This window comes from Dromaius novaehollandiae, chromosome 2, assembly GCF_036370855.1.
Source record: "Dromaius novaehollandiae isolate bDroNov1 chromosome 2, bDroNov1.hap1, whole genome shotgun sequence".
NCBI classification, from domain to species: domain Eukaryota; kingdom Metazoa; phylum Chordata; class Aves; order Casuariiformes; family Dromaiidae; genus Dromaius; species Dromaius novaehollandiae.
Window position 1 is genome coordinate 135,079,188 of NC_088099.1, and position 25,433 is coordinate 135,104,620.

Genomic DNA, 25,433 nt, shown 5'->3' on the forward strand with positions numbered 1-25,433 from the left:
CATGGGGCAGAGGGCCACGAAGCCGTCCAGCCTCCTCTGGATGCCAGCGGGGAAGGATTCGTTTTGTTTTTCGGGGCGGTGGCGTGAGGCTGAAGCAGCTGCGGCCTGGTGCTCCTCGCCCGGTTCCGGCCAGCCCCGCTCCACCTGTCCTGACAGCTGCCGGCTTCCCCAGCGCTGCGCGGGGGCAGCCGGGCCGGCGTGGGGGCTGCAGCCCGCCCGGCCCTTCCCGGGCCGCCCCGGCCTCGGGCACCCACAGGCCGAGGTGCGCAGCTGCACCCGCAGGCGTCCAGGCCGGTGGCAGCTGCAGGAGCCGCCCGCGAAACCGGGGGTTGCTGCTTTGCAAGGGAAAGGCCAAGTTGGGTGCTCGCTGGTCCTGCCCCTGGTTACGCCGAAGGCTGCCGATGCATCTTCCTCTGCGCTCCCCAGCGGCTGCAGACCCAATGGTTGGCCTTTTCCGCTATGGATGGCTCCGGTTGTGGTATCTAGAGTAGCAATCATGCTCGGATGCGTAAAAAAAGCTGTCGGCCACTTCTGACAGTGGCAGATTGTTAAGCACCCTGTGATCACAGATGCCCGGTTGCTACTGTATGTTACCAGATTGTGAATTTAGAGCTATCCTTGCCAACGAATTGTGTATGAGCATCACGCGCCTCCTTTAGCTGAGCGTCTGATGCGCAGTTCGTCATGCCCCACGACAGGCAGCGATCCCCCCGGAGTGACGAGCTGAGAGCCTTCCTCCCTCCCCAGCTGAGCTAGACCTCCCCGTCCACAACACATGCATCCTGCAGCGTAGCGTGAGCAGCACGCGTGCTTCCAGGGTTGGGCCAATACCCTAAGCTGTGAGATTTCTGTTATTCCTATGACAAGTATTTATTAGCAGAGGATAAGTTTACAGGAGAGTTTCACTTATCATTAAAAATTATTGGAAATGTGTACATTTTATTAGAATACATACATACATATATATACAGTAATCAAAATGAGCTGGTATACCAGAGAATATGAGCTGTGCACCCCTCAGACAGTCAAAATGTGTAACTACTGCTTTTTGTGTACATTTTCAAATGTACAGTTGTGTTTCAGGACTTAAAATTTTTCATTTTGATAACCGTGTATGTGCATGTGTGTGTGCATGTGTGCGTGTATGTACAAACACCACAGGCACAGCATTAAATCCTTTGAAATCAGAAGCTGCCAAAAGCCATCTTCATACGTTCTGAAGTAAGTTCTTTGTTTGATGCCTCCTGTAGTCTGACAGAAACTTTGCTGTTCTCCATCAATGCCTGAGGGGAAAGATGTGAGGTGTAATTTCAGGGCATATGTGGATCTGTTCATCCTGAGCAATGCATTTTAAGAGTTGCAGCAAATAGTGTAAAGAAACCTACAGGTATTACATTAGACCAGCTGAACCTAATTTTATTTTTAAGTTTTATTCAGAAGCATCACATAGCAAGTAAACTTCAAAATTTAAGTTTAGTTACAAACTAGTTGTTTCTTATTTTTTTTTTCCAGTCCCCTTTTGCTTTCTTTTACGACCACATGAAACTTGAGAAGCCATCTAAAGCTAAATCATTTAGTGGAGTTGGGCAATTCCCAAGTGTCCAACAAGAAGGCCTGGTTTAGGCTGCGATGGCCACTGTCATTCCTGGTGATTTGTCAGAAGTAAGAGATACCCAGAAAGTCCCTTCAGGGAAACGTAAGCGTGGTGAAACCAAACCAAGAAAAAACTTTCCTTGCCAACTGTGTGACAAGGCCTTTAACAGTGTTGAGAAATTAAAGGTTCACTCATACTCTCACACAGGAGAGAGGCCCTACAAGTGCACACAACAAGACTGCACCAAGGCCTTTGTTTCTAAGTACAAATTACTAAGGTATTAAACTCTATTTATCTTTCAGATTATATTATCTATTTTATGTTGGCCGTGTTAAGCCTTGTAAAAGTATATATTTGTGTACGCCTTCAGCTGATTGCAGAGAGGATATGTTAATTAAAGTAGACATGGGATTGTTTCTAGAATTCTAAATTACAGTGCATAAGTTTACAAGCTAATGTCTTTGATTTTGTTTCTTAATTTGTTTTCTGTTTTTGTTTTCTGTTTGTTTGCTTTTTTAATGAGAATAGAATTTTCATTTGTATAAGGAATTGTCACAAGAAAAGAGTATGGACTGAAAAATTTTTTGGCTATGGACTTTTACACAAGTACTTTCATACTTGCCCATATACCCCTGTTACAGTAGCTAAAAACCACCAAAAACTAAAGTGTCGATTTAAGAGAAATGGCTCGTGTTTTGCTATATTTTAATTTGTCAAACTATCTTTGTAGTGTCATGCTTTCAGTTAAAAGGTTCTGTTGCAAAGCAACCTTAGTGTAGTGTTTAGCAGCCATTAAAAATGAACACATGTATCTTTTTCATCAAAATAATTACTTACAGAATATATCTGTGTTTAAAGGCATATGGCTACTCATTCTCCTGAGAAAACCCACAAGTGTAATTATTGTGAGAAAATGTTTCACCGAAAAGATCACCTAAAGAATCACCTACATACACACAATCCCAACAAAGAGGCCTTTAAGTGTGAAGAATGTGGAAAGAACTACAATACCAAGCTTGGGTTCAAACGTCACCTGGCTTTGCATGCCGCAACAAGCGGTGACCTCACCTGTAAGGTATGTTTGCAGACTTTTGAAAGCACAGGAGTGCTGCTGGAGCACCTAAAAACTCATGCAGGCAAGTCATCGGGTGGAGTGAAGGAGAAAAAACACCAGTGTGAGCACTGTGATCGTCGGTTCTACACCCGAAAGGATGTCCGTAGACACATGGTAGTGCACACTGGAAGAAAGGACTTCCTCTGTCAATATTGTGCACAGAGATTTGGGCGGAAGGATCACCTAACACGCCACATGAAGAAAAGTCACAACCAAGAACTTTTGAAGGTCAAAACAGAGCCAATGGACCTTCTAGATCCCTTTACCTGCAACGTTTCTGTGCCTATTAAGGATGAGCTGCTTCCAGTGATGTCTTTACCTTCCAGTGAACTGACATCAAAGCCATTTACAAACACTTTGCAATTAAATCTCTACAACACTCAGATTCAGTCCATGCAGAGTTCTGCATCTGCACACCAAATGGTTGCCACATCGTTACCTTTGGGAATGCCTTGTCCTATCGATATGGAATCTGTCCACCCTTCTCACCAGCTATCTTTGAAATATCCGCTCAGTTCTACCTCATACGCAATTTCTATGCCTGAAAAAGAACAGCCATTAAAAGGGGAAATTGAAAGTTACTTAATGGAGTTGCAAAGTGGTATGCCTTCTTCATCCCAGGATTCTCAAGCATCTTCATCAAAACTAGGGCTGGATCCACAAGTAGGGCCACTAGATGATGGGTCTGGGGAGGTTTCCCTTTCCAAGAGCTCTGTTTCTATTAGCGAACCTCTAAACACCCCATCATTGGACTTTTCTCAGCTGTTCAACTTCATACCTGTAAATGGCCCTCCCTATAATCCTTCCGTTTCAGTGGGAAACCTCGGAATGAGTTATACGCAAGAGGAGGCACATTCTTCTATGACTCAACTTCCACCACAAACACAGGATCCACAAGATCCTAGCAATAGTATAGGTCTTGGGTCTCTGCACTCATTGTCAGCAGCTTTCACAAGCAGTCTAAGCACAACCACCACCCTACCACGATTTCATCAAGCTTTCCAATAGGATGTACAAAGCTGGCTTATTACTGTCTATTTGTAGAAATGCCTTAGGTGACCATTTTTAACTTAGTGCCTACGATAAGACATTATAAATTCTCTGCTTTTGTACAGTACCGATCTCATGAAGCCAGTAAGAAATTTAAATTAACTTTTTAAAAATGTTTGAAAGTGTTTATTCTAACTGTTTACTTTGTTTTTTAAAAAAGTCTCATTGTATTGTTTTCATTTTCACTGCCAATTGACACACACTTAAAATATTCAATAGAAAGTCATCCCTACCAAACTTTTTACACTAATACTTTTAAAAAAACTTTTCCAGCTGCATCAGTTATTCTGTTTTGTTGACTTCAGTGGTAGAACTACCATTTTTACCTTTTATGTATTTTAATATTTGCAGATAATCCAGTTAAAATATATATCGCACAGATTCCTGAAGATTTGGGGAAAAAAATCCCCCAGCCCTTTTCCAAAAAAACCCCCTTCCCCAACAGCACCATCTGATCTGTCCTATTATGGCAAATCTAAATTTTTAAAATAGATATATAAATCAGATTTTTCTGAAAACTTGTGTGTATATATAGAAGTCCATATATACACACGTAGATATATATAACGTTTTGACTTGTATTGAAGTCATTATAAAATTGGCCATTTTCTGGCTTAAATTGCTGTGGCCTGTTAGAAATATTGGAAGAAAAGAAATTTAGTTTAATTTTCTAAAAGCATGATTTAACAGAATTTGAGAGAATCTCTGCTTGCTAAATGACAAATGTTTCCAGCTGAAATTGGAACTGTGTTGTGCTTTGATGACTCTGGTAGAGGGAAACAGGCAAAAACAATGGCTGATCTTGAAATATAAAAGTGTTGTAATTTAGTAATGCAGAATATTTTGTCGCAGTTTTTGTTTTAATTCTTAACTTGCTGTTTTTTCTGTGTAGTGGCATAGAAAGAGTACTGCATAGGAATCTTCCAACAGTGTATTCACATTTGTAGGCATCAGTTTTCTCCCAGCTGCCACCGCCAAAGGGTGGGTCAAGTCCAGCCAGAAAGTGTTTATCTATTGTCAGTTCAATACTAGCGTGCAGTCAGAGAGTGAATGTAAATTTGCAAATACCTTTTTTTTTTTATTGGAATGATCTTTTCAGTTGTGTTACATGGTGTGTTATGTCCTCCTAAGCAACAAGTTAGATGTTAATCACGCTTTCTACACCTGGGTACTTGGTTAGGGACGTTTTGCCCGTTGCCAAGATTTAAAGACAGGACTCTTAGGAGTGAAGTAAAAGCATATTGCTTACACCACTTTTACCTAATACAATATATTCTATTCCCCAACCCCTAATAACCAAAAGAGGGAAAAAAAAAAAACTGTGATGCGTGAAAGCAAACTAGATTTGCTGTAATTCAATACTAACATTCTTTTCCTTGTCATTTTTGTACAAGGAATTAAAAAATAGAAACCAAGTACATTAATATCTCTCAAACAGTAATGAGGATTCATATAAGGTTTTAAGTGGTTAAACTAAATATATACTTCACAGAAACAAAAGTTGCTCCCATTTAAGGAGCTTATGCTCCAGATATTTTATCAGTAGCTCCTACTTTTTTTTTTTAATTCTAGGAGCAATATGCAGGTGTAGTTTTACTATTTTATACATATGTGTATTTAAATTTTATTACTGAAAGATAACATTTTTATAAATGTGTTTGTGTTCCAAAGGCATTAAAATAAGGATGTATTAATAAGGAAAATACCTTTTCAAATTCTGCAAACTACTCCTAGATTTTGGGCTTAGGAGCATATTATCTCAGAGTGGGCTTTTAGCTCTGCTTCAGGACTGCTTCCTCTGGTTTCTATGAAACAGATTGCTTGCTTACTTACATCTTTAGTTGAATGATTTGTTCAATATTGCTTTTTTCTCGTCACCTTTTTAAAGGACAGGAAAACACTTATAGACAAACAGCACAAGGCAAATGGAACAGAATGTAATTCTAGTTTCAGTCAGCAACCACAAAAGCACATAGGAGGAACCTGGTTTTATTCTCGATCTGTTACATCAGTTTGAGGTGAAGGTAAAGGGACTTGGTTCCTCCAGTGGGCTGTGTCCTGCGTGGAGCTGAGCACCCGCGACTGCCCATGGAGTCCAGGGGCAGAGCGAGCAGTCAGCATCGCCCGCGCTGCCCGTCGTGCCCGAGAGCGTCGGGCGGCGGAGGCGCTGGCAGCCCTCATGGACAGGGCTGCTTGCTCCGGGCACTGCACGGCTGCACGTACACACATCACGAATTTCAAATCTGTCAGGAGTTTCTGCTCAGGCGCAGAGGAAGTCACTTCTCCGAGTGTTGCAAATTAGTTTAATCTTTGCTGCCACTGCCAGAGCGGGATATTCTGACAGACTAATCGCCACGCTGCTGAAGGGATTTGATGTGGTGTATCTGACATTTAGCGAAAGGCAATGCCATCTGTTTATCAGTCTCAGTTGCTGATTAGACTTGATAAAAAAACAACAGACACTTTGCCAACACCCATTTCTTAGTACATAGTCAGAACCTCTACTACTTTCTTAGTGCCTTAGCTCCCTGAAAGGGGATTGATATTTCACTTCACAGTTAGACAGACATTTCACTTGAGAAGTAGGGACCTCAGACAAGATATTGAACCTCATTCAGTCAGGGTTTCACTTGGTGGCTATGTTAGCTATGTTTGCCACTGAACTAGGACGTATGGTTACGTGGAAGCGGATTGACACTGTAAGCAATACTAACACGTTAGTGCTTTCGAATCTTATTTAGGCAGAGTCGTTATTGGCCACTACTAAAATGTCATTTTTTAAAACCCTGTTTTCTAGATTTCAGACTGATTCTTCGAGGGAGGGGGGAGGGCTGGCTGATCGTGCACCACTCTTTCTGCAACTTCTAAACTTCTAGTAAGGTTTTTTTAAAAAATATATATATATTTTTGTGTACTTGTTGCTTGTGCTTTATTTAGTAGTAAATTGTGGAATAGAGTGATTTATTGTTAATTTGGCAGTAGCGGTTTTTAAAAACCATATACTGACTGAAACATGAGCCAGAGCTGATTGCTTTATTAAGCTAATAATGAATGTTAAGAGTACATATTTTCAGGATCATTTGCCTAGTGAGCTAAACATGTATTATAGGCCAATATTTTTTAAAATAAAGCTTGGTCAACCTCTATGTTACACATATTACAAGATATAGCACTTTCAAAAAGAAAACCTAAACCTTTTAAGAAAATTTCTTACAGGTTATGCTTTTTATTATAAAACCTTTTATTATAATTTGTTTCAAGTGCCATTAGATTACATATATGTAGGCCTTTGGTATAATGCTTTGTGTACAAAATGGTAGACATTGTAATTTTAAACAGGTACATTTTTACAGTGTTTTCTTATCAATTTGCTATATTGCACAGAACCAGTGTGTCTTTCTTAAGGGTTTTACAATGGTTTTTACTAGGTTTACATGTTTCAAACTACACTGTCTTCTACTGCCATTTAGAATACCAGTCAAAAAAAATTAGGAGTTCATCCTCACCAGTTGTAAACTGTGTCCTCTGGAGTTGCAGATGATAAACTATTGCAAAAATATTTAACATGCAGTATTTGACATAGATGTTTTTATCATGTCCTATCATCGCTATGCTGCTGTCTAAAGTTAACTTAGGGCCTGATCCTGCATCCATAAACGTCAAGGGGAGCAGGATTGCATCCTTGGTTATGTCTGTCTCATACACTGGTTTAGCAGCTCCTCCTATAGTCTTCTCAGTCTATAGATAAGCCTCTGAAATACATGTACTTGTCTGCTATGAAGTAAATTGTACAGACTTAGCTGCCCATCCTGCATCTTCCCAGTGTACTAGTAAAACCACAGCCTACTTAGCATTGCACCCAAGAAAGAAATAATGCCACAGTAATTCAAAGTGTGTTAGGACAGTCCCAAAGTTTTTATGTAATAAGGGTGTCTTATTTTGTTGGAAGGCAGTGTCTTTTGATAACAGTTATCTAGCCCTGGAAGTGACACAGAACTATTGCTAATCATATGTAAACACTTTTCAGTATAAGCTTCAGTGGTACAGTTGAACCAGAGTGAATGTTTATCTCCTCAGAAACACTCCTGCAATATTGTTATATTGGATCATGCTGCTAATGTAACTTGGGATACAACTCCTGTCATGGTGCTACAAACCTCCCTGTCTCATTCAGATGTATTTTTACCCATAGAAAAAAGGACTATACTAGACCTATAGTTGTATGATATATTTTTATACTGTGACTTAATTTGTCATTAATGAACTTTGTACAACACCACAATGTATTCATATGCACTTGCAAAAGTAAAATTTTGGACATGCAAATTTAAACGCTGACAGCCCAGCTCTTGTTCACAAAATTAGAAGATGACTGTTAGTTAAAATAAAATGTGGGCTTTTTATATGGTGTGGAGTGAAGAACATACTATATGTTACTAAAAGCCTTTGACTTTAGGTAAAAACTGGGAAAGTATATTGGGGAATGATGACACACCCAAACCTGACTCAGATTGCTGAAATTATATTTTTAGCTAGTGAAAAGATTGTTTGGACTTGTTTGCTAAAATGTTTTAATGATAAAAGTTTTGAGTCAAAAATAGAGAAAAAATGAACACAGAAAACCCTGCATTCCAGACTGAATTTGTATATGTTTCTTGCATTTAAAATTTGCTATCCTGTGATATGGGAAATCGAGTTGCTTATCATGTATATGTACTTTAAAATGTATTCACAAACTACTGTTGTATTTGTATAAAATATAGACAAAAAGATTGCATATATATTTTTGTGTATAAGCTCTGTAAAATAGCAATCACATTATGAAGCTGCAGCAGAACTTCATTTTAAACATTCACATCCAAAGAAACAGACTATTTATTGTCCACATACCCTGATTATAAAATATACCTTGCTGCTATTAAACAATAGTGCTGCAGCTTCTTGTGGCCTACAGTGTTATGTTTGCTGTACAAAAATATGTGAACTCCACAAAATATATCAATAAAATTACAGAATGGTTTTAGTTAATGAATCACGTATGCCTGGCATTTTAATAGATAATTGTGATCTGCATGTTTGGAATTACAGTAAATAATTATAGAGTGCAGGAATTACAATAAGTAATAATAGAATACATCCAGTTTGCTGGGTGTAATTACTTTGATTTTGCAAAGGTGTAACAGTATTTCTAATTTATGACTGGTAAAATGTCAGTTTTTCAGAAAATCTTGCAGCATAAGTATCTGCGTTTCATGATTTCACCAAGGAACAAATTGGATGATGCTAATTTATCTGTGACAAGACAGATCTGAATTGAAAGACATGACTGAGCTTGCCACCAAGTTGCACTTTGGAACTTGCTGTGAGAAACTGGAAGGTGAGTTTGGGGTTTTTACAGGGGGACTGGCTATTTGAGAGAAGTAGGTGAGTGATTCTCCATCACTTTACATTAATGGAAGTAATTTATATTGATTGTTATAGTTTTATGGTGAATTATACAGGTGTGGCATGTTTTGGACATGGTGTATGTGTCACTGAAATGTTACTGGGAGAAGCCTCTTTGCGTTGCCGTGTCCCACAGACCTCCCGTCTGCCTGGAGCGCTGCAGTTGAAGCCTCACTAAGAAGTCTGGCTCCAGCGCGTTGAGACAAGAGCAGCCTACACACAACTGCAGACAATTGCCTCTGTGCTGCTTCCATACAGTCGTTTCACTAGCATAGGCTGTTTGCCAGAAAAGTAAGAGACTAGCATTTGCCATGTGGCTGTTTCAAATTCATGTTTCATTTGCTTTCAGGACTGCATTTTGTTAATATCGTCAGCACTGTCTGTGTTTTCCTGCTTTTGGGTTCTTCTCTTTGAATTCGTTATTTTTTAGATTTCTTCCTGTACCCCTGTCTGAGATGAATTATTGTTGTAGAGAATTGTTGGCTTTTGCCTTCTCCCTACACGGAATTTTTCCTTCCTTGTTATCCGTGCGCCTTTCCTCTGAACAGACTCACCACTTCTGTGTCACAGCCTTCTAACTTGTTTGGGAGGGTTGGCCATATTATATTAAATATGAGCCAAAAGTTCTACAGATACAGGCAGATGAGGTTCCTGTCATCATCTCTTTATTGTCCAAACGCGCTTAATTGATATAGAAGGAAGATGAAAAAAAATCCATAGTAGGCCATTTAGATATTAAAGGCTCTGCAAAACCATTTATTTTCCCCACAGACAGAAAACCACCGCATTGTCTTGCTATCATTGCTAGTCTTGTCCACCACTGCTGAATTAGTATGTCCTCCTTCCACACTGACAGCCCCTGGAAACTTTGTCAGTCTCTGTGATAAGTGGAATATGGCTGCATGGATGGATGATACCTATGTTATATCCAGAGATAAATGTTGGCAGATTCCCTGTAGAGCTTCCCCTGTTACCTTCAAGGGCTTCTTCCAAGACTTGGAGGAGGGATTGGATATGGACAGTTGTACTCTCCAAAGGATGAAATGCTAGCCATGACTAGAACCTCGAGTCTTCTTATGCATCATGTGAACTGGCAGGGCCCAACAGGGAAGGGTATTTTGTGTATTTTCCTTTCAACATATTCATACTGCTTAAAAGAACAACTAAATTCTTTCTTCTCTAGTAGCCAAGTGGGTACAAAGTCCAGGTGTACCATCTCTATTCCTGGAAGAGTAGAGAAAAATAAAATGGTAAGTTAAGGATTTTTCTTATGTGATAAGGGACTGTCAAGCTCTGTGAGTTCATTTTCTCATCTTGCTTCTTCCTTAGCGAAGAAAAGGGATTATGCATTGTTGAAAAAGACATGTGGAAAGATCACCGGAGTTGTACTGAACCACAAGCATTTTCCTCCCCCTCTCTCTCTGTTCTAGCCACCCTTTCCAAAACTCACATTGGGAAGTACAGTAGACAGGCAACATCTTGAGTAAAGCTGTGAAGAATGAGACCCCAGTATCCTCTGTGTATCTGGTCTCACTGTCCTCCAGGAATGGAAGAGAAAGACTATTCTACCTTCCCCCTTCACTTCCCTTTTTTTCCTCCTCACATATAAGCATGCCCTGGGTTGAAGAATGTTTATCAGAGAAGTCTAAAGCAGTGATCCAGAGCTGCTGCTGGTGTAGCAGGCGCTGAGCAGCTACATGGTGTTGGCTTCCCGGCTTTGCAAATTAAAACATTGTATTAAATTAGATAGAAAATAAGTTTTCCAAAGTGGCACTTGCTGTAGTTGGCACAGCAAGGCTTTGTGCTCATAAACAGGCAGCAAGTAGCTCAGCAATATAAGCTCTATAATAAAATTTAGTCTGTGCTTAGAAGTGTTTTAGAGGATTAACTGCTGCATATCGTTATGAGCTATGGCCTTTAACAAAGAAACAGCAACCCTAGATTTCCATTTTCTAACAACAGTGGATAGAGTGATGTTAAAAATGACAGACCGTGGAAATCATATGAAGTGATATGTTCCAGCTCATGTGTTATATCCCAGGTAATTCAATACAAACTTTCTCTACCACTAATCAGTACAGTGTGTAACACCTCGCCCAGTATTTTTATTTTACAAAATTATACTTACTTCTTATAAAGGCCTGTATGTTTTCAAGGAATGAATGTTTTCAGAGGGACATGTATTTTAAAAACATAATTAACAGTTGTGTATACTTCAATGTCATTCTCACTCAAAAACCTTGTCTCCTTCAGGGATATTTGTGCCGTATTATCACCAGCTACAAAGCTAGTTTGCCTAAGAGTGGACTGAAAAAGATGCTAGCTAACAGCTGAACACTCTGAAAACAGGACTATAACAATGCATTCTGTGGTTGGTTTAGAAATCGTTTGCATGGATCCTTCCTAGTTTGTGCATGTCACTAATTTTAACTGTTGCACTAAACTGCAATGTATGGAGAAGAATGATTTGTTCTGTCATTTTCATGTAGTCAGTCCGAACTCTGCTTGATGCATGTAAAATAATGAAGAGTACTAGAATAGTGACAGTTTCAGAAAGCTGCTTAAGCTTTTATATATTTATGTGTGTGTGTATATATATGGGGCGGAGGTAAGCAATCAAACCTGCAAAAGTTGAGAAATGAGTTTTGTTTTGTTTTACATCAAATAGTTTGTCAGAAGTTTTTGTGTTTCATGAGTCCAAAAAATGGGTCGTGTGGTTTCTAAAGGTATCTCCTAGTTAACACATTTGGTTTCCTAAGCAAGTTGGAAGAGTTTCTTCCAAATACTTGATTAATCTATGAGAGACAGCAATTTATCTGTGGGGTGCACAAACTTCTGCAAGGAAGGTGTTTGTCAGCTATCCTTGTGTAGTATTAGATACAATTTCAGGAGAAAAGTTCTGTAGGCTGTGCAGTTGAAATTAAGCTCATCTCAGGCTTATGGCTTTTGTATTAAATTGTGACACACAGAGTCATGGGTAGATCCTTAAGTTTCCTCACAAGTATTTAAATTGAAGGTGAAAATAAAACACAGAATCTGTATGGGTAGAGGGGCATGCCATAATCGAGCAACATCCAAGCTATAATGTAAGAATATCAAATATCAAACAAACACTAATGACAAGTAAACATAGACTAAAACCCCAAACTTGTTGATGTCTGTCGTCACCTAAAAACTGTGTTTCCTCTTTTACTTTGTCAGTGCATGGCTTGTTATGCCCATAAAGTACTACAGGATTTCTCAGTAGTTTTCTGTGCTTCATTCAGCTTAGGCATGTTTTGCTTCAGCAGTATTTTTACAGCAAGCTTCTGCCTGTTCACTGATGCAAACCACATAACCACGTAGTCAAACAGTATGAAACATTTTAATCAGGCATTTTTAATACCCTTTAACTCATGGCAGCCTCTGATAATCTGCTGTGGCCCACCAGAGTGCCCAGATTATTACTGCAGAGCAACTGAATTTAGCTGGTCCTCCTACCTCCTCCCCTTTTTGCAACACCCTGTAGATGTGGTGTTTGCAAGGAGCTACCATGCTTGCTGCAGCTGTGTGTTTTGAAGAGTAGGGGAACTGGAGGTGGGTATTATCTGTGTTCATGACACTGTGTGAGCTGCTGGGATAGCCTGGCCCCCTAACACATAATGTGATCAGCATCCTCCTCTTCAACATAAGAATTCAGCCCTAGGCATCAGTATTAAATCTGTTGTACCTGGGAAAGCAGCTATCACCAAGTGGTAGAATAGCACTAACATTATCCCCTAGGCCCTTTGCTACAGTGGTCCATTTTTCTTATTAAGCATTAAAGCTGTTTTCTAGTCCCTAAGCTACAAGTCTCAAATACCACCATTACTCTTTATCTCCCTGTGACCCAGCAAGGCTATTAATCAGCTTTGCTACAGGGGCAAGACTGCAAAAACAATCTTGGACAATTTCACTGAAAATACTGCATAAGGGGCCAGCCATAGGACAGCAGTAAACCTGCCTGGATAGCGACTTGCCTCACCTGGCCAGAAAGTATTGCTGTGCATCGGAGCCTGTATTTCACATTATATCATCTTTATACTTAAGTTTAGATTCTCTTAGCTTGTCTCACAGTGCTCTTTTGCAAGTGTGATATTAATGCACAGCAGCAGGTCCCAAATTGTGATCCCTGGTCCACTGGTGGTCAGTGAGGCCACAGTAAGTTGGCTGTGAAACCTCATCTGCCTTGCTAGTGCCTTCAGTTAAAACCTCAGTGCTTTGTGGTAACGAGAACCTTTGCTTCCTACTCTTGAACACACAGAGTAACCTTACTGGGGAGGAAAAAAGCAACAGGCAACTGTTTGGCAATGTGTGTTTGAAACTTGATCTTGTTATTTATAAACTAGGGTTTAATCTTTGTAAGTGTTTATTATTATGGCTCCGTTCTAAAGATCAGCTGTAAAATAGTGTCACAATTCTTGTAAATGTAGTTGTTCTTTGCATTCTGACTTCTTTAATGAAAATTTGTTTGTATTTGCTACTCCAAGGTGTCATTTCTTCCACCAAAACAACCAAACCCTATGTATGAACTGGATTCTTTTCTGGCTTGTGCTTTTAGTCAGAAAACGGTTAAGCAGTGGCCTAACCTCAGAGCACGCTGTGTGTATGGACTGGCTTCAGATAATGGTATCACTTTCACCTGTGCGATTGATTATATCAGAACTGCTTTCATGCAACATCATCAGAGGTCAATGAGCTGTGACTGGAAGCAGCATTTGGACTGTAAAATGCTATGTGAGTAAGAAAGAATGTAGCCTGATCATCAAATCCTAAACTGAGATCACAGGGACTGACAGTAAATGAGAAAAAAGAAAACTTCGATTTAAAACTGGGGAAAAATAATCTCAGAAAACACTATGATACAGGCTGAGGAACCATGTTTTTTTTTTCAAAGTAGGACTGTAATTTAAGTACTTAGGAGATAAATTTGAGTCCTTTAGCAAGATTATAAAGTAATTTAGTAGATACACAATGCTACCTTTATACTGTAAAGCTGTTCCTAGAAGCCACTGAATACCCAGGCCTTGAAGGGTTTGGTGTATTGTACACCAAACAAATGCCCAAAGAAATAAAATATTGATTGTGGAGAAGAATACAATTATACACTCTTAAACTCTCTAAAATCAGTTCCAGATTCCAGTTCTGTCCATTTCACGTTTCAGGCAAAAATTTTCCACTGAGGAACCACAACAGTAGTGTGTACCTTGATCAAAATCAAATTCCACTTTAAGAGTAAGGGACATAGCTGTTTGGTATGTATCCTTTGTTGTGCCATGTTATATCCATATCAGCTCTTTAGACTGTAAGCCTAAAGTATCAGGGCCATCTTCTTCTGTCATGCAAAGCAATGAACAATAAAAGTAACTAGCAATAATAGCTAACAAAGTGTTCTTGATACATGATTGAAATATAAACAGATGTATTCAGCAGGACTGGTTCTGTGTTCCTTCTCAGCTTGAAGCACAGATTAGGTTGAGCAGCTGTTGCAGCATCAGATACACAGATACATTTTACTTGTAGAAATACGACACGCAGCCCTGGAACATACCCCTTGCAGCCACAGGTTGTTGTGGCTGTGACATACTGCAGCTTTTGGGACGCAGACTGTATATTCCCCTGTTGTCATTTTTAAAAGCCTCTGCTACACATTTGTTCTCAATGACACTTCAAGCAGCCAGGGAGCTCAGACGTGCCTAAGTTTGCTGCTAATGTATTCTGGTTCATACAGCTTCTTTTCTCCGTGCATTGCTGTTGCAAGAGTAGTGACATGGGAGCTGCCTGGTTGGAGGCCTCCGTGGGTGCCCGGAGCTGTGCTGTGGGTGGCCCTGGGAAGGACGGCCCTGAGGGAAGGGGGCTGCTGCCCCCAGCAGCGCGGGCTTGCAGCCCTGCTCCGCTCTGCAAAGGGCTGCGCTGCAGCCCCCCCTTAGGCCCACAGTAACGCTGGAGCTGAGTGTGGCTGTGAAGTACAACAAGGACGTCCTCCAGTGATCGTGTCTCATGGGACATACTGTGCCATGTCATTGACTGCCTTACAGGAAAGTCACGTTTATTAAGAATATAAGTCTGGTTGGTTTTAAATGTGCTTTAATTGCATTCACATTGAAAGAAATTCCATGTCCCCCTGCTACAGCCCACAGCATTCGGCTTGAGAAAAGAGAGTAAGTTGAATTAAGTCTCTTTAGATCCCCACATACGCCCCTCTTCATGTTCAAAATTGAATTCAGTAGATTCCCAAAGAACAATGCAACACCCATGCCATGAATTCCTTGCTCTCTCCATGACTTGGGCTTAGGAGTCATCATCACTATAGGCTGAAACCCGAGACAGGAACAGAAAGGTTTTTAGCAGAAAATGGTAACAAGAACATTACTAAAAAAGGGACAACCAGAAGGAATGGAGAGGATGTGGGTTTTGAAAAAAAATGGCATGAAAGGTCTACCCTATCCTCCCAAATGAGACTTCAGACAAAGAAATCTGGGAACACTCCTAATAGTGACCCTCTGTTTTATGAGCTTATATTTCATTACTGTGTTCTGCAGCATTCAAAAATCCCTATGTATGCTCCTATAATTGTCCGCCTGCTTAACAGTCCCACTCTCAGACCCTTTGTCCATACATCCTTCTTCCCACTCCCTCAGCCAACTTTCCCTTCCAAGCCTCTCTGCTACCTTAATCTAATGAAAAGAAGCTGTAACAAGTACACTTCTCCCATGAGAAGGCTGAAGTTCTTGGAGAATTTATAGCAGGAGTTGTCTCTCTGCTGTTTTTGTGTAGTATATGTAGGCACAGAAGCCCATGCCAGAATTACCACCCCTAATCACTCTCAGAAAATAACAGTAACAAAGAGAGCCTTCCTCTCTCCAATACAGACTCATCTGTTTATTGCAGCCTGTCCTTTTCATCACAACTCACGTGCCTAAAATACATTTTCTGTGAAATTTTAAGTGAAGACTTTTGCATAAAAGTGTAAAATGACAGTGCTACTCAGAAAAGAGTATAAAACACCCACTGTCCCCATGGCTGCTTACTTTACTGCATACTTAAAATTACACTAAGGCTCCTTTGGTCTTTTTTCCCTCAAAGTGTCCCTAAGTAGCTGATGTTAATGCAGTGCCTCAGGCAGCAGCAGGATATTACCTGGTTGTGCCTTACACTTGTGATGGCTGATCCTAGAATAGAAAGATCCCAGGGTGCAACAGCACCAAAGGAGTCCGGGGACCTCATTTACTATTAGATTCCCTTCTGACAGGGGCAAGGAAAGAGGCCCCTTCTGTTGTAAGCAAGTCCCATCAGCAGCAAGGGCTGTTGACAGCCCCCTTGCATCCCTAGGTCTTTGCACTCTACTCTATAACAACTCCTATAATGTATTAACACCTATTTATCTAAATCCTCCCCAACTAATTTGTCTCACATTAACAGGTGATAACCCAGATTCCCCATTCTCATTCATCTCTGGTCCAAGTTCATAAATTTGCTTCCCTGTGAACTGCAGTAACAAACTTCTCTCCTGACAGTATCAAGTCTGAGTACCAGATAAGATTGCCATCTCTGAGTTGCTACAGAATGATGCGTTTGAAACCCTCTGGCTGAGCTGATCCAGAGTTCAAACAGGGTCAGAAGATGTCTTTGGGACATTAGGTTTTCCTGTTTGGGTAAAAACTGTACCCTTCCCAAGGCAGAGAACTCCCCAACTCTGCTTGTGCATGTTCTGAGCGCTGCTGAGACCTCCCTCAAAGCATCTGCACTGCATCCTACTCACCCAGTGAAGGAGAACAAGAGGAATAGAAAACAGCAGCAAAACATTGCAGGAACCATCTGCAAAGCCAGTGCTGCCCATAGGTAAACTCTGGAGGAATGGGCACCACCAGTCTTTGAAGTCCAATGGAAGATCAGTGTCAGATGTCAGCAAAGCTGACATCCAAGTGAAAGTTGTCGGGGGTGAGGAGGTGGGAGGTAGGGTTGGGTTTTCCAAGATACTTAATTGTCTAAAGTACAGAAAAATACTTCCTGAAATGTTCAAACCATTTAGCTGCAAAGTCCCAAAAGAGTGCTCCAGTGCATGGGCAGTACAGCAGGTACGTTACACTGAGGCAGTTAGCATAAGCATTATGAATATGGGAAAGCAGGGTCGAGGGCAAAAGCCACTCTGAAAAAATATTGAAACCAGGAAGGCAAAGCTATGTTGTTTGATTTCTACCAGAACAACTTCATAACTTTAGCTAAACAGATTCAAGAAATAAAACACCCATCTGTACTAACTGCATGGGATATGATGGGAAGATGAGACAAAATCTCTATGTATAATGCTAGTTACTATATCCAGCAGGTGGAACAGAGCAATCATTTGTCTTCGTCCTGCCGTTAACCTGGCTGCTCTGTTTGGACAGACTTAAGCAGCTAAACCAGTCCCCTTGTTCCAGTCATGTCTAAGTGGCAGTTCTCTATGAACTCACTTTAATACACGTAGTTATTCCTGCTACAGACTAATCAAATGCTAGCACTCAGTATTTCAGCTGCTTCCTCTGATAGTGACTTTGAGTTGTTTAATGCATCTGAACAATGATCGTTCTTGCCTGGAGCAGTGTGAAATGCATTCACCAATCTCTGTGTTTCATTTACTGCTGGGGCGTTTTGCTGGAGGCATTCAATGGACAGAGTATCTTTCTTTTCTCCAGAGCTGACAAATTACATGAAATACATGTGAATTAATACATTTTAGTTTAGAAACCATTTGCCTTGACATTCTAGAGATTTACTTAAGGGTTGGAGAAGAATGTTTTCAGCTGAACCTGATTGGGATTTAACTAGTAGTGACAGATGCAATTCATCTGGGAGATGTGAAGAGCGGATAAAACAAGCTTTGGATAGCATTGCAGAGTTTTTTCTGTCAGGGGGACTTTCTAGTCTTTTGTCTTAGAGACTGCCTGTTCTTTTCTACATTTTACTATGCCATCGCCTATCCCTCTCAATCGCTTTCTTCCTTTGGAGTTTTCCCCATCTGTGGATTTGCGACCCTGTAGCAGCCCCTTAGTGATCCCTGGTAACAATGGAAAAAATTTCTTGGGGGGAACCCCTTCATGCAGGACTCGCCGCCTGCCCCCACGCCTGGCCTGGTGCTCCATAGACTGGGACCAGCTCTGCCTCCTGCAGCCCCTAGGCTCTGGGGGCTTTGGCTCTGTCTACAAAGCTACCTACCATGGTGCAACTGTGGCTGTGAAACAGGTGAAGAACAGCAGCAAAAACAGGCTGGCATCGCGACAGAGCTTTTGGGCTGAGCTGAATGTAGCCCGTCTGCAGCATGCTAATGTGGTACGTGTGGTGGCTGCCAGCACGTGTGCCCCTGCCAGCCAGAACAGCCTGGGCACCATCATCATGGAATATGTGGGCAACATCACCCTGCACCATGTAATCTATGGCACTAGTGATACATGGAAGCAGGGTGAGGATGATGAAGGAGGATGTGGAAAAAAGGCCCTGAGCATGGAAGAGACTGTGTGTTATTCTTGTGACATTATGACTGGCTTAGCCTTTCTTCACTCACAGGGCATTGTGCACTTGGACCTGAAGCCTGCAAATGTCTTCATCACTGAACAGGGAGTGTGCAAGATTGGAGACTTTGGGTGCTCCCAAAAACTGGAGGATGGCTTGTCCCAGAGTCCCCAGGTTTGCCAGCAAGGGGGCACATACACACATCGCGCCCCTGAGCTCCTCAAGGGAGAGAGGGTCACTGCCAAAGCAGACATCTACTCATTTGCTATCACTCTCTGGCAAATTGTCATGCGAGAGCAGCCCTACCTTGGTGAACGGCAGTATGTCCTCTATGCTGTGGTGGCCTATAACTTACGCCCTTCTCTGGCTGCTGCAGTCTTCTGCGAGTCACCTGTGGGCCAAAGACTTCAGAGCATTATTAGCTGCTGCTGGAAGGCAAATGTTGAGGAGCGCCTAAGTGCAGCCCAGCTGCTTCCTAGCCTCAGGTCCCTTAAGGGCAGTCTCTAGGAAAAACTCAAGATTCTTAGTATCTCTTTTATTGTTGATTTTTTCTTATCCCCCTGTCCCCACTGCCTACCTGAACATAATGAATTTAGCCTCTGTGTGATCTAAAGGCTTTGTTGCACCTCCTGCTTTTTATATAAAAAAAAGAAACTGCTTTGTTATGAGAAGATTATAAATAAAGAGATCCTACAAAACTATTTTCTTATTGTGGGAGGGGATAGAAGCAAGGATGCAGATGTTGGCAAATATGCCTCTTTTTCTGGTGGTTCTGCCATCCGCTGCCTTGTGCAGGAAAAAATGGGGAATGTGACATGCAGAAAAATAGCTGTTTTCAAATAAGTGGTGAAGTACAAAAAAACTGCTGCTTCTGAAAGGTTCTTGGTACATAAGAACTTTGGTATTTCCAAAATATGAGATATAAGGAGTACTTTAGACTTGCTGCATTTGAGCCTTTCCTCTTCGTTTTCCAGGGAATAAGTGTGCATCACAAAACAGTGGATGCACCAAAACAAATGCAGAGAGTCATCGTTTCTCTCCTCTTTTTCAATGTACTTAATTTCAGTAAGTATGTTGTTTCTGAAATGGAAAATGTAAACTATCCAATCTCTGTTTTGAAATAAGGGACCTTTTCATCTAAGGTTATCAAAGGTAAGAAGGTGGACAAATTAACAACTTGTGCTTATATAAAAACTTCTATGCTGTCAGGTGTCTTTGTCACAGCTTGTTACTTGGTATATTAAAAACTATTGTAAACTGGTATATTGTCTGAAATATCGTAAGAGTATCTTGTATGAAATAAGTTTCTAGGTTTTGGAGATACAGAGGGATTTTAAAAAAAATTTGTAAAACCCATGAACTTGAAGTGAGATATGTAAATACAAAACTCTCAACTCTTGGGTGTTGAGGAGGGGGAAGAGGTTACTTCTCTTCTTAATGCAGGGTCAGTACTAAGTAAGATAATCAAAGTAGTCAAAAGGAAGATTGCTTAAAGTAGCAGTAATGATATTCTGTTGGTGCTTAAACCATACACTAATGAACTATCCTCTGCTCATGTCATTGCACCTACTCATGTTTTATCTACTCTGTCTTTTCTCATCTGGTTGTAAAGTGTTTGAGACAGCAAATGCTCTAGGCAATGCTGAAGACAAAGAGCTCTGATCCTTGATCTGTCAAAAATGATAATTACAGATCTGTCTAGATCTCAGCCCTTATCTAGAACTACAAAGATCTGGCTGCTGTAGTTCATATTGCCATTCTTCTCAGACTCTGCTCCCTTTTAAGATGGGAGAAAGAGTGATGTTTTAGTTAAATTGTTTTTCATCTCCACTTCCCACCATATTCCCCCATACTCTCATTGTGGGGGAGAAAATCCCAGAACTGAGCCAGTTTCTTGATTTCTGGCATGCATCTGTCTAGTCCCATGAAATCCTGGAAATGAGCAACTGTGTGAATTTGAGATGATTCTATGGGTCTTTATGGTATTTGTGCTGCTCAAAGTTAATGCTTTATAAAGCTTAACTATTTCTTGCCTGCTGGAATCAAAAAACATGAGGTAAATGTTGGAATAGATTTGTGCTTTCCCCTTCAAAATAATTATGCTACAGAACAAGAAAGTTTTTTTTTCCACATTGCTTAAATTCTTTCAGTAAACCATGACTATCTTATAAAGTTATTATGATAAGCCAGTAGCCTTTTGAAATGATTAAACAAAGGGCATTTAAAAATAAACTGTCAGATAAAGCCATTGGTGTGCTTTACCTTAAACAGCAAGTCTTAGGTAGTGATATTTCTCCATTCTTATGACTTGCATTGTATTTTGTCATTCTAGACAGCTTGTTGCGTAAACTGCTAAAAACTTGGTGTATGGGGGGCTTATCTGGGCATGCGTTTCTACTGTTCCTTCTAAGTCAATAGAAGCTATCCTATCATGATATATCAAAATTGATTCCTTGTATCCTACGAAGGTATGTGAAAGGCAAGTTTATACCTATTGCTTCATAAACTTGCATTGCTTGAATATTAGTTAAAAGATTAATTGCATCTTCTCTCTGGAAATTTTCTTCTCTTACTGTAGTCTATCCATTCAATGGACAGAATTTTATATCAGAGATAGTAGTGACAAACCCTTTCCCAATCTCTTCTCCCGTGTCCCTCTAAAATGTCACCCACCTACTTCTAACAGCATAACTGCAATTCAGTCTACTAGACTTGACTTTGAAATATGTTGCCAGTCAAATATATAACCCTGAAAACTCAGATTCTGAACATTATCATAAATTTGTCAGAGAAATTGCATACTTTAATTTTTTCCTTGTAACATAACAAATGTATTAGGGATATGCTAAACTAAACATAGGTGTGGAGTTAGACTACCTGCTGCTCATATAATATGCTTGGGATACAGTTGTCTAATCAAGCAAACCAAAATGATACTCACTGTGCTACCAAAGTGGAGACTGACAGAAGTTCTTCCTGAGCAGTACAAAGCTAATGCTCAAGTTAGAAACTTTAGCCATGAAACACTTTTTAACACAGGAATTGGTAACGCTGTCTCAATATGAAGAAGTAAAATGTTTGAATTGTATGCAGCCAGACAGAAGGGCTGTGGTAGATAAGGTCTATGGAGAAAATAAGACAAATGCAGAAGTGTTTAGCTCCTTTCTCTCCCCCACCCCAGAGACGAAAGCAGTCACATTGAAATCTCAATAAGCTCCACTTTCCCTCAACAGTGGATGTCAAGTGGTCGGCTTTGAGCTGAAACTCACTCCTCATGGAAGTTATCTTTCAAGAAGCTCTAGCAGATATTCTCAAATCTACTTAGTTGTTCTTCAGAATGAAGTGTTACCTTTTCTTATAGTAGCTAACTGGCAGAGCTTAGGAGGCCTGGGTGAATTTAATGGCTATCTACACCTGATCTGACTTTGTATAGCATAGTTGTTCAACTTCAAATATTCAGGGAATGCTTTAGCATCAAAAAGTACTACTTGAATCTCTGAAAAATGAAGCTTCCTTCAAATTTTGTTACACTTGACCAGAAGAACATTGTGTGGCGAAGACCCACCTTTGCGGTGTGATCAGCTCTGCAGATGTCTCTGTCAATTTTGCTGGATGCTCTTCTGAGATGAGAATTCTGCACAGTAGAATTGAGATGTAGAAGCATCATAATCTACTGTCACAATTGTTCTCTTTTTAAAATAACTTTAATAATTTCTAACAATTGATTTGGTCTTTTTGACTGCTACTGAGCACTGGTTTCATACTAATAAACAAAGATCTCAGGCCTGATAGGTCAGAATCCATCCTCTTATATGCAGTAAGGATTGCTTTGCCTGTTTGCATCACTTTATATCAATCTACCTTGAATTTCATTCTGCCAATTTGTAGTTGGCCCTTGCCCTTACTGTCCTGAATAACTTTATCATCAGCATACTTGCTGCTCTTATGGCTTACCCTCTTGCAGTTCATTTATCAATGTGCTGAACAGCACAGAAGCCTGCGAAACACCAGTGGTGGAGTTTGCCTAGGTGAAAGAACTGACATTTTACTCTTACCCTCTGTTCCTATCTGCTAGGTTATGCAGTCTGGGATTTTCACTCTTGGACATGGCCACTCCATTCCTTTAAAAGTTCTCAGCAAAAGATTTTTTTTCAAAAGCCTTTTGAAATTCAAGGGGAAACATATCAACCAGCTCCTTATCTGCATGCTGTTGACTCTCCTAAAGAACTCCAATACAATTCAACACAATTGTGAAGCACAACTCCTTTCAACAGAAGCAATGTTGACTCCTAAGCAAATCATATCTGTGTATGTGACTCTTAATTCTTTTAATACTGTTTCTACTGAACTACCTGGTACAGATACCAATTTAATGAGTTGATAGTTTCTAATTCTCCCTAGAATCTTATTAACAAGAGTTTTTTAAAAAAAACAAACATATTTGCTCAGCCCTTTTGTAACAAAGATGTTTTAAGTGAGGTTTCATAATAGGATTACTAAGACAGCATCTATTTTACTCTTTTTGTTTATAAAAACAAGATGAATACTGCCTAGTACTGGCAATGGGTTACTGTTCACTTTTTTAGTTAGTCCTCAGTCAACTGGAAGATGACTCACATTTCCAGGCCTTAGTCCTAATGCTCCTAACTTTAACCACCCCAAAAGCTACTGGAAGGGCAGCACAGTAGGGCACAAGCAATCCAGATGATTTCTGGAATGGATGAGAACTCCTTGACACAACTGACTGAGAAGCCGACAAGGGGAGATGTTCTGTTGAACCTCATACTTACAAGCAAGGAAGGACTGGTTGGGGATGCAAAAGTTGCAAGCAGCCTTGGCTGCAGTGACAATGAGATTGTAGTACCCAGGATCCTGAGAGGAGGCAACAGACAACTAGCAGATTGCATCCCTGTACTTCAGAAGAGCAGACTTCACCCTGTTCAGGGACCTACTTTGAAGATTCCCATGGGATACAGTCTTGAAGAGAAGAGGGGTCCAGGAGAGTTGGTTAGCTTTTAAGGGTCACCTTGTCCAAGCTCAAGATTGGTCCATCCTAACAAGCAGGAAGTCAAGCAAAGGCAGTAGGAAGCTTGCATTGATGAACAAAGAGCTCCTCATTAAACTCAAACATGAAAAAGGCATGTGTAAAAGGTGAAAGTAGGGTCAGGTCATCAAGGAGGAATATAGAAACACTGAGCGTGCAGGGATGGTATTGGGAAAGTCAGAGCCCATCTCAAATTGAATCTGGCAAGGGATGTGAAGGACAGCAGGACAGGCTTCTACAGCTGCATCAGCAGCAAAAAGGAAGACTAGGAAGAATGTGGGCTCACTGCTGAATGGGTCAGCAGACCTGGTGAGAAAGGACATGAAGAAGGCTGAGGAACTTGATGCCACCTTTGCCTCAATCTTTACTGGTAAGACTGGCCTTCAGGAATCCCCTGAGACCAGGGGGAAAGTTTGGAGCAAGGAAGATACCTCCTTGATAGAGGAGGATGAGGTAAGGCAATATTTAAGCAAATTGGATGTACTTAAGTCCATGGGACCCGATGAGATGCACCCATAAGCACTGAGGAAGCTGGCTCATGCCTTTGCAAGGCCACTCTTGATTATCTTTGGAATAGAGCGGGGAAAGTTCCTGAAGAGTGGACAAAAGCAAATGTCACCCCAAGGGCAAGGGAAAGGATCCGGGAAACTACAGTCTAGTCAGCCTTACCTCGATCCCTGAGAAGGTGATGCAGTCAATAATCTGGGAGCTGTTTCCAAACTTGTTAAGAAGGTTATTAGGAGTAGTCAGCATGGATTTATGTAGGGGAAATCATGCTTGAGCAACCTGATAGCCTTCTGCAATGAGATGACTGGCTTTTTGGATCAGGGGAGAGCAGTGGTTGCTATCTCAGCCTTAGTAAGGCTTTCAATGCTGTCTCCCATACCATCCTCATAGATGAAGTGATGAAGTATAAGCTAGATAAATGGACAGTGAAATGGACTGAAAACTGGCTGAACTGCTGGGTGAAAGGGCTGTGATCAGTGGCATGAAGTTCAGCTGGAGGCCAGTCACTAGTGGTATAGCCCCAGAGGGTTGATACTGGAGCCAATACTGTTTAACATCTTCATGAATGACCTTGCTGATGGAACTGAATGCACACTTAGCAACTTTTCAGATGATACAAAATTGGGAGAAGTGGTTGATACACCAGATGTTTGTCCAGAGGGGCCTCGACAGGCTGGAGAAGTCAGCTAACAGGAATATCCAGAAGTTCAACAAGAGGAAACAGAGGAACAAAAGGGAACATAGGAACCCTATGCACCAGTACAGGCTAGGAGCTGTCTGGCTGGAAAGTAGCTTTGCAGAAAAGGCTCTGGGATTCTGGTGAACACAAAGTTAAACATGAACCAGGAATGTGCCCTTGCAGCAATGAAAGGCCAACAGCCTCCTGGGCTGCATTAGGAAGAGTACTGCCAGCTCCTCCAGAGCATTGCCCGAAGTGATTGTTCCCCTCTACTGGAGGATTCCCCTCTACTGTGGTGAGACCACGTCTGGAGTACTGTGTTCAGTTTTGGACTCTACTGAAACAAGCAAGACATAGACATGCTGGAACAAGTGCAGCAAAGGGCCATTAAGATGATCAAGGAATTGAAACATCTGTCATATGAGGAGAGGCTAAGAGAGCTGGGATTGTTCAGCCTTGAGAAGAGAAGGCTTGGGGGGAGGGGGTGGGG

The 25,433-nt window shown here is 40.9% G+C and overlaps 2 protein-coding genes across 13 annotated transcripts in view; both read left to right on the plus strand.

The window, feature by feature from the left end:
* Nucleotides 1-25,433, plus strand: part of PLAG1 (PLAG1 zinc finger) — a 73,419-nt gene that overhangs the window by 44,251 nt on the left and 3,735 nt on the right. For 5 of the 12 annotated variants that reach the window (XM_064507519.1, XM_064507518.1, XM_064507517.1 and 2 more), the window contains 2 exons: nucleotides 1,513-1,871; nucleotides 2,453-8,790. In XM_064507519.1, the coding sequence (XP_064363589.1) occupies nucleotides 1,630-1,871; nucleotides 2,453-3,716 (1,506 nt within the window). In that variant the 5' untranslated portion in view covers nucleotides 1,513-1,629 and the 3' untranslated portion in view covers nucleotides 3,717-8,790. Of the gene's footprint in view, nucleotides 1-1,512; nucleotides 1,872-2,452; nucleotides 8,791-8,972; nucleotides 13,705-25,433 lie in introns of those variants that run through there. The other 7 variants (XM_064507524.1, XM_064507523.1, XR_010387964.1 and 4 more) reach the window with 6 other exon arrangements.
* On the plus strand, nucleotides 17,300-19,976 carry MOS (MOS proto-oncogene, serine/threonine kinase). The gene has a single exon (XM_064505482.1). The coding sequence runs from the start codon at nucleotides 18,171-18,173 to the stop codon at nucleotides 19,218-19,220; it is 1,050 nt and encodes a 349-aa protein (XP_064361552.1). The 5' UTR covers nucleotides 17,300-18,170; the 3' UTR covers nucleotides 19,221-19,976.

Excerpts from the sequence above, each read along its gene's own strand:
- MOS (XM_064505482.1), top strand. The coding sequence starts at position 18,171 with ATGCCATCGCCTATCCCTCTCAATCGCTTTCTTCCTTTGGAGTTTTCC.